Source organism: Colobus angolensis, unplaced genomic scaffold, assembly GCF_000951035.1.
Source record: "Colobus angolensis palliatus isolate OR3802 unplaced genomic scaffold, Cang.pa_1.0 Scaffold133, whole genome shotgun sequence".
Lineage (NCBI taxonomy): Eukaryota > Metazoa > Chordata > Mammalia > Primates > Cercopithecidae > Colobus > Colobus angolensis.
The window spans coordinates 668,258-677,998 of record NW_012114411.1 but is presented as its reverse complement, the minus strand read 5'-3'; the positions used below and the strand labels follow the sequence as shown (position 1 = coordinate 677,998).

Here is a 9,741-nt window from a genome sequence, read left to right as displayed (position 1 = left end):
AAATGCTGGGTGTGGTGGCACATACCTGTAGTCCCAGCTATGCCAGAGGCGGAGGCCTTGCTTGAACTCAGGAGGCAGAGGTTGCAGCGAGCCAAGATTATGCCGCTGCATGCCAGCCTAGGTGAAAAAGTGAGACTCTGTCTCAAAACAAAAAGAAAAAGAAAAAAAAGAGCCCCCTCAGAAAAATGGTGCTAAAGGCATTGCATTAACTCTTCCTAAATGTTCGGTGATGCTTCCAGGCTGATGAGGTCACCTCAAAACATATAAGATTGTTTGCGAAACACTGGGTGAAAAGGAACCAATAGACCACTATAAGTGAACTAGAAATGAACAGCTGCTATTGGTGAGACGGCTGAAATCCATTTCCTGGCTATTGACTAGATACTGACTCCCAAGGCCGGGCTGGGGTGAGTCAAGTAAGGTACCTAGTGCAAAAAGTTTAAGGAGGCACTGATTTTAGGGCTGTGAAAATATCGCCCCTCAGAAAGAGTATCTCCCTACTCCCCTCTGAATGCTAAAAACTGCTCAAAACAACGAGACCAGGCATAGTGGCTCACACCTATAATCCCAGCATTTTGGGAAGCCGAGTCAGCCCCGATCACTTGAGGCAAGGAGTTACAGAACAGCTTGGCCAACATGGTGAAACTCTACTAAAAATACAAAAATTAGCTGAGCATGGTGGTGCAAGCCTGTAATCCCAGCAACTCGGGAGGCTGAGGCAGAAGAATTGCTTGAGCCTAGGAGGCATAGTTTGCAGTGAGCGGAGATCACGCTCTGCACTCCAGCCTGGGTGACAGCAACACTCTGTCTCAAAAAACCAACCAGCCAACCAACCAACATTGTAAGACTTGCAGTTTTTCTTCAGTACCCATCAATTCCAAATATACACTCTCGAACCTTGGCGAACAGCACAAAATATTCTTGAACAGCTGAATTCTAAATGTCTTATTTCACCTCAGCAGTCATATCCAAATAAATGTAAAAATTTTAATACTCTCGGCTGGGCACGGTGGCTCATGCCTGTAATCCCAGCACTTTGGGAGGCCGAGGCAGGCAGATCACCTGAGGCCAGCAGTTCGAGACCACCTGGTCCAACACATTGAAACCCCATCTCTACTAAAAATACAAAAATTAGCTGGGCGTGGTGGTGGGTGTCTATAATCCCAGCTACTCAGGAGGCTGAGGCAGGAGAATTGCTTGAACCTGGGAGCTGGAGGTTGCAGTGAGCCGAAATAGTGCCACTGCAATCCAGCCTGGGCAACACAGCCAGATTCTGTCTCAAAAAAAATAAAATAAAATAAAACAACAACAACAAATTTAATACTAATTCTAATTAAAACTCTTATATGAACCTGAAAAAATTATAGCAGATAGGATAAATATATGCTTAGTAGTATTTATTATTTTGGACATTTCCATTTGAAAACCAGCATATTTTTGTGATTTGAAAAACATAATGCATACTTAACACATAAATAGGTAAACCTAAGTATGTGTTAAATGATGAAATAATAAATTTCACGCCACTGCACTCCAGCCTGTGCAACAGTGCAAGACTCCATCTCAAAAAGAAAAAAAAAAAAAGAATCACAAATAATACCATTCATTTTCAACAAAATACTTTGAATTCCCAAATTGCTGCTATCAACAAAAATAGTGCTTAGACCATTTGGACTTTAAAACTTTTTCTTTTCTTTTTCAGACAAGGTCTTGCTGTGTTGCCCAGGCTGGAGTGTAGTGGCCTGGTCCTACCTCACTGCAGCCTTAAACTCCAGGGCTCAAGAGATGCTCCCATCTCAGCCTCCTGAGTCGCTGAGAGCACAGGTGTGAGCCAGCAAACCAGCTAATTTTTTTTTTTTTTTTTTTTAGAGGTGGGGTCTTACAATGTTGCCCAGGCTGCTCTCAAACTCCTGGGCTCAAGTGATCCTCTTGCCGAGGCCTCCCAAAGTCCTGGTATTACAGGCATGAGCCACCGTGCCCCGCCTAATAGCCTAAAAGCTTGTGTAAATATAATTTCTGCTCAGGAGGACACTAGTGTAACATCTGTTATCCCTGTCCTTCATTATGATTGACAGAAAACCTACCTATCTTTCCAGGTAGTCTTAAAAGGCTGTTTAAAAAATGAAAGCAGGCCGGGTGTGGTAGCTCACGCCTGTAATCCCAGTACTTTGGGACGCCAAGGCGGGCGGATCACCTGAGGTCAAGAGTTAGAGACCTGTCTGGCCAACATGGCGAAACCCTGTCTCTACTAAAAATACAAAAATTAGCTGGGGGTGGTGGTGCGTGCCTGTAATCTCAGCTACTTGGGAGGCTAAGGCAGGAGAATCGCTTAAACCCAGGAGTCAAAGGTTGCAATGGGCCGAGATTGCACCATTGCACTCCAGCCTGAGCAACAGAGTGAGACTCTGTCTCAAAAAACAGAAAAAAAATGAAGGTAGCAAAGTCAGTTGAAACTAAAAAGGTGTTTCTGTAATTTAAATATAATTAGATATGGAAAATAGAGAAAAATGGAGTACAAAAAATGACAAAAGGAGGAAGGCTTATTCGCCAGCTTCTTCTACTTACTGGGAGCCTGAGTAACATCTTAGGGGAAGCAACAATGAGTGGTTTTCTGAAGTTCCGGACCATTTGTCTTCTAAGCAAGTGGAAATACTGTGCAGGAGTTGTTGGATGAACCACAAACATGTTCACAGTGTCTCCGTCCACCCCCTCTTCCGCACTGTCACACATCTGGGAGAGAAGTGGCAAGAAAAGAGAAGAACGTTCAGATCATCTATTTCAGTCGTAGTGACAACAGGCCAGCCAAAGGGAAACACAGGTGTTCTTGATTACAGCAGAAACGCTATTGCCCAGCATTACAGAAAAATACCAGCAGGTGCATTAATGAACGGTGAGGCATTAACCAAAGGAGAGCTCTGATGGCTTTCTCCACTGGCCCAATTCTGTGTCATCTAACACAACTGTTTCCAAACACAGCTAGACAGCAACAATCATCTGGAAAGAACTTAAAAAAAAAAAAAATACATATTCTGATTACTACAGGGTTAAGATAGGGGAAGGAAGCACTATCAGAATCTCACTTTCCTAATGTAATAAACAAAATGATTGTCGGTGTGTGTGTCTGCGTGTGTGTGTGTGTTTTAAGACAAAAACAAAATCAAAAGCAGCTCATAGAAAGGTTGAAAAATTCAGGGTAAGGAAGTTAAATCTCAGAAGATCCTGGTGGGACAGAAAGCTGAGGCATAACTCCTAACCCTACCCCAAAGGCAGTGAAAGGAAAGAGAGTTTGACAAAATCTGGACAATTCTTTTTGTTGTTGTTGTTGTTATAGAGTCTCGCTCTCTTGCCCAGGCTGGAGTTCAGTAGCACAATCACAACATACTGTAACCTCAAACTCTGGACTCAAGCAATCCTCCCACCAGAACCTCCCAAGTAGCTGGGACTACAGGTGCCAGCTACCACACCTGACTAATTTTAAAATTTTTGTAGAGATGGGGTCTCGTTATGATGCCCAGGCTAGTTTCAAACTCCTGGGTTCAAGCGATCCTCCCGCCTCAGCTACCCAAACTGCTGGGATTACAGGCATGAGCCACCGTGCCTGGCCTTAATCATGATCATCATCTTTTTGCATACACCTTTGATTCCCTCGACCCTTCACTCCAACCCATAAACCTAGTGAATCCCCACTTTCTGCCTGTTCCATGTCTGCAGAGAATGTAACTGGAGACAACACAAAATCACACCAATGGTCTTACTTTAGAATCCTGACCAAGAATCTCAGGTGGGGCCTTAATGACCTTAGACTCTTAAACTCTATTTCCCTAATTCACTCATTCTCCTTCTTTCCCAGGTGACTAATTCACACCTTTAAACTCAGGACCTCCTCGTCCATCACCACTCTCAGCTAATGACCTCAGAGCATGTTCTCAGACCATCTACACACACATTCTCACCTGCACCCATCTTCTTTGCCTTCCATTTACTGCCACCAACCATGCTCCTGTCTAAAGCTAATTTAAGCCATCATGTACTAGAGTCTACCCCATCTTAAGCATGCAAGGAAATCATTCAGTTATTCTGCCCTCACCCCTACATCACCATTCTCTTTTTCTCTACTGGATCATGCCTGTCACCAAACAGACCTTTTCCTACCTTTAACACAAAACAAAGGCCTGGCGCGGTGGCCCACACCTGAAATCCTAGCACTTTGGGAAGCCAAGGAGGGAGTATCACGAGGTCAGGGGTTCAAGAGCAGCCTGGCCAACACGGTGAAACCTTGTCTCTACTAAAAATACAAAACTTAGCCGGGCATCATGGTGCATGCCTGTAATCCCAGGTACTTGGGAGGCTGAGGCAGGAGAATTGCTTGAACCTGGGAGACAGAGGTTGCAGAGAGCCAAGACTGTACCACTGCACTCCAGCCTGGGTGACAGAGCAAGAAGCCATCTCAGAAAGAAAACAAAACACAAAAAGAACTCTTGATACAAATTTCTCCACCAGCTGTTGTCCCATTTTCTTATTCCATTTACAGCAATACTCCTCAAAAGATTTAAGTTGACTTTCCTCCCTTTTATTTTTTCTTTTTTTTGAGATAGGGTCTGGCTCTCTTGCCCAGGCTGGAATACAGTGGTGAAACCTCAGCTCACTACAACCTCTGCCTCCCAGGGTCAAGTGATCCTCCCACCTCAGCCTCCCAACCAGCTGGCATTACGGGCATGTACCACCCACCCAGCTAACTTTTTTAGTTTTATTTTTAGCAGAGAGGGGGTCTCATCATGTTGCCCAGGTTAGTCTCAAACTCCTGAGCAAGTGATCCCCCCACCCCGGCCTCCCAAAGTGCTGGGATTACAGGCGTGAGCCACCGTGCTAGGCCAACTTTCCTCCTTGAATAAGTTCTGGAGATCTACTGTACAGGATGGTGACTGCAGTTAACGTATTGTATACCTGAAAATTGCCAAGAGGATAGATTTTAAATGTTCTCTTCCCAAAAAGTGGTGAGTATGTGAGGTGATGGGTCTATTAATTGCTTGATTCAATCATTTCACAATGTATACCTGCACCAAAACATCACATTTTATACCATTAATATACAATTTTATATTTGTCCATTAAAATTTTTAAATAAATACACTTTCCTTTCTCTAGAATCAGGAATCAGGGGTGCCCAATCTTTTGGCTTCCCTGAGCTACACTGGAAGAAGAAGAATCGTCTTGGGCCACACATAAAATACACTAACAATGGCTAATAAGGTACCAAAAAAAAAAATCACAAATAATGTTTTAAGAAAGTTTACGAATTTGTATTGGGCCACATTCAAAGCTGTTCTGAGCCGCATGTGGTCCATGGACACAGGCTGGACAGGTTGCTCTAGATGGTCCTTAGTATGTCCCAGACAGACTTTTATTCCTACCACTCCATCAAAACTGCAGTCATCAACCATCAAATGGACTCCTGATTTCTAAATCCAGTGGTTCATTCTTACGCCTCATCTATTTATTATTTGTATATTTTTAGTAGAGACAGGGTCTCACTGTGTTGCCCAGGCTGGTCTCACACTCCTGGGTTCAAGCGATCCTCCCACCTCAGCCTCTCAAAGTGCTGGGATTACTTCACTCCTCATCTTAATTGACATTGACACTCCCTCTCCTTTGATATGTTTCCTTCGCTTGCCTTCTAAGATCTTCCTCCCACCTCACTGGTTGCTCCTTCTTCATCTCACTTATTTTTCTTCTCTGCATCCTCTGAGGTTAGACTATCCCAGGGTCCAGAGCTCAGGCACCTTCTCTCTTCCACTGTGCTTACTGCTTTGACGCCTTCATCCAGATTCATGACTGTCAATGCCATCTAGTGGCCAATGACTCCGAAACTGTACCCCGCACCTACTCATTTCCTCTATTTCTTCAAAAACTAGTAGTTTTGTATTTCACACATCATTCTTTAGTTTATCTACCATTACTCTAATCTCTTTTTAAATAAAATTATTGATGTCATCATTAATGTAACCACCCATCTATGTGTTGTTCTATCTACCTATCTATTAAGATATCATCTATTTATACATTTTAGCTGCACACATGCCAAAATCACTAACGATATGCATGCTGAAGTACTTGGGGTGACATGTATTGATATCTCTATTTATTTATTTATTTAATTTTTTGAGACAGAGTCTTTGTTGTCCAGGCTGGAGTGCCATGGCGTGATCTTGGCTCACTGCAACCTCTGCCTCCTGGGTTCAAGCGATTCTCCTGCTTCAGGTTCCTGAGTAGCTTGGATTACAGGCATGAGCCACCACACCTGGCTAATTTTTGTAATTTTAGTAAAGATGGGGTTTCACCATGTTAGCCACCTGCCTTGGTCTCCCAAAGTGCTGGGATTACAGATGTGAGCCACTGTGCCCGGCTGATATCTCCATTTATTTTGAAATGAATCAAAAAATAAGATGGATTGAAGGATATCAGAATGACAGATGAATAGATATGTGACAAAACAAGTGTAATAAAAAATCATGGTGAATTCTAGGGAGTGGGTATATGAGTATTCACAGTAAATTCTTTTCAACTTTTCTGTATATCTGAAAGCCTTCATAATAAACCATAAGGAAGTAACATGCAAAAAGAGACATTTGTAATGATTCACACCAAATGAAGACACTGGCTATTTCTGGGAGGATATTTCAAATGTTTTAATAGCCAGCCAGGGTTGGTGGCTCGCACCTGTAATCCCAACACCTTGGGAGGCTGAGGCGGGCGTATCACTTGAGGCCAGGAGTTTCAGACCAGCCTGGCCAACGTGGAAGAACACCAATCTCTACTAAAAACACAAAAATTAGCCGGGCATGGTGGCATATGACTGTGGTCCCAGCTACTTGGAGGCTGAGGCAGGAGAAGTGCTTTAACCCAAGGGGCAGAGGTTGCAATGAGCCAAGATCGCACCACTGCATACCAGCCTGGGCAACAGAGCAAGACCCTATCTCAAAAAAGAAAAAAAAAAAGTCTTTAGGAGATTCTGATGACCAGCCTGGTATAAGAACTGCTGATCCTGGCACAAGAGAACTTTAATTGCCATAAAACCGTGATACTATTATACCTGAGACATTATGTTTCCGAAGAAAATTGACATTGCATCAAACCTGTTTCACTCAAATACTGAGCTATCTTACAGTTAGGTGGGCGTTAAGCTACCCACAGGAGGTAGAAAAGCTCTAGGAAGCAGGACAGTGATTGTTTGACTCCAGAAGACGTTGCCCTTACCTGCAGGAAACGCTCTATTCGACAGGATGAGTGGTCTGGCCCAGCCCCGTCGTAGCCGTGTGGAAGGAGGATGATGATGCCGCTTTGGAGGAGCCACTTGGCCTCTCCTGGAAAAGCACCATGTAGGGAGTAAGAGCTCTGCGAAGTGGGGACAAAGTGGCCTCACGTGACTCAGCTGGGGAAATCAATGTTAGTTTTCTGCCTGACCCCCTAAAACTGCTTTTATTACATGCACTTTCTAGAACTATTATGCTATCCTTAGGGAAATGTCCATTTCGTTGAATGAAAACCTATCATGGGCTGGGCACGGTGGCTCACACCTGTAATCCCAGCACTTTGGGGGGCTGAGGCGGATGGATCACTTGAGGTCAGGAGTTCGAGACCAGCCTGGCCAACATGGTGAAACCCCGTCTCTACTAAAAATACAAAAATTAGCCAGGTGTAGTGGTGCACGTCTGTAGTCCCAGCTACTCGTGAGGCTGAGGTGGGAGAATCACTTGACCCCAGGAGGTAGAGGTTGCAGTGAGCTGAGATCGTGCCACTGCACACCAGCCTAGGGGACAGAGTGAGACTCTGTCTCAAAAAAGAAAATCATAACCTATCACAGCACAGGCCCTGGGCTTTTACGAGTGGAAGACAAACTCAAAGGGGAATGTTCCCAGCTTCCTGGACGGCACATGCCTCTCCAATATCACTGCAGGCACCATTCTTACAAGAATGGGCAGCTCCCACCTTTCTCACAGCCCAGCTGACAACACAGGCCACTGTCTTTAAACAGGGGTGGTGGGCACGACAGAACAGTCTCTGGACAAGTCAGAAGTCCAGGCTCCTCAGGCACTTTTCTTTCTCCCAGGGAAAATGTTACAGAGAAGCATAACTATCGGAAAGACTGAAGGCAGGTATTTAAAACCCAAGATTGGGCATCCCTGGAAAATGGGATTCAGGGTCTGGGGAGAGACTCAGACATTTACTTCAATTCCTTCTAATGTTTACAGGGAGCAGGTACTGCTTGGAAGCTTTCAGACACTGGAGCGGGTTTTCATGGCCCTACTGACTCCTGGGCACAGGCGCTGGGTGGCACCAGTGCTCCTGCTGACAGAGAGCTTGGGTGTCTGTCCTAGTAACACATGAAACTGACAGTGGCCACACTCCCGTCATAACAGAGTGGCCCCAACTCCCTGGAGGTGCCGCTGCACAGGGGAGTCTCACAGGCGGCAACGGCCCCTTTTCATTCATTTATCCCCATGAGGCTGGGGCCACGCGGGGATCCCCACCTGTACCCACCTTATACACTGACACCAACCTCCAGAGATGAATGTGTCAAAGATGATCTGGGCACCATTGAAGAAATCGCCAAACTGTGCCTCCCACAGGGGCAGTAACTTTGGGCTCTCGATGCTCATCCCGTATTCGAATCCCAAGACGGCCTCTTCTGACAGGGGGCTGTTGCTGACCTAATCCCAGGGAAGAGAAGGAAACACTGGCATGCGAGGGCAACGACAGAGCACTGGGTTCCTGGGAACTTATCAAAGGGAGGTGGTGCGGAGAGGGAGCCTTGCTCTCATTCATCACCACGTTCTTTTTGTTTGTTTGTTTTTGTTTTTTGAGATGGAGTATCACTTTTGATGCCCAGGCTGGAGTGTAATGGCTCCATCTCAGCTCACTGCAACCTCCGCCTCCCAGGTTCAAGCGATTCTCCTGCCTCAGCCTCCTGAGTAGCTGGGATTACAGGTACCCGCCACCACGCCCGGTTAATTTTTGTATTTTTAGTAGAGACAGGATTCCAGCATGTTGACCAGGCTGGTCTCAAACCGCTGAGCTCAGGTGATCCACCCACCTTGGCCCCCCAAAGTGCTGGGGTTACAGGCATGAGCCACCACGCCCAGCCTCATCACCACATTCTTTTGAGAAGAGATTTGCTGCTCGGTGTCAGGGATGCAGATGAGAAAAGTTGGGACAAAGAGAGGAAAAGATAAAAGAGGCCGCCAGAATATGGGTATTACAGAGTTTCTTCAAGGATAAGCACATATACTTCTCAGATGACCCTCCTCTGGAGCTGAGTATACAAATGTGTCTTACAACGTTTTCAAAATCCTGTGGCCGGGCGTGGTGGCCTCCCAGCAATTTGGGAGGCCGAGATGGGGGGATCGCTTGAGCACAGGAGTTTGAGACCAACCTGGGCAACATGGCAAAACCCTGTCTACAAAAAGCAGACAAAAACTAGCTGGGCATGGTGGCACATACCTGTAGTCCCAACTACTTGGGAGGCTGAGGTGGGAGGATCACTTGAGCCCAGGAGGGTGAAACTACAGTGAGCTCTAATCGCACCACTGCACTCCAGCCTGCGTGATACAGTGAGACCCTGCCTCAAAAAAAAAAAAAAAAAGAAAAAAAAAATTGTCATGAAACAAAGTGAGGAAAGTTAAAAAATAAAGGCCTACCTTTGGTTAAAATCATTATTCTAACATCATATTTGCATGGTAAATC

General features: G+C 45.3%; 1 protein-coding gene across 1 annotated transcript in view; it reads right to left on the bottom strand.

The window, feature by feature from the left end:
- The window catches only part of DHTKD1 (dehydrogenase E1 and transketolase domain containing 1), a 61,567-nt gene that overhangs the window by 12,329 nt on the left and 39,497 nt on the right, over window positions 1-9,741 (bottom strand). Inside the window, exons 11-13 of the mRNA XM_011934215.1 lie at window positions 8,558-8,708; window positions 7,255-7,361; window positions 2,566-2,730 (exon numbers count right to left, since the gene is read on the bottom strand). Of these exons, the coding sequence (XP_011789605.1) occupies window positions 2,566-2,730; window positions 7,255-7,361; window positions 8,558-8,708 (423 nt within the window). The remainder of the gene's footprint in view (window positions 1-2,565; window positions 2,731-7,254; window positions 7,362-8,557; window positions 8,709-9,741) is intronic.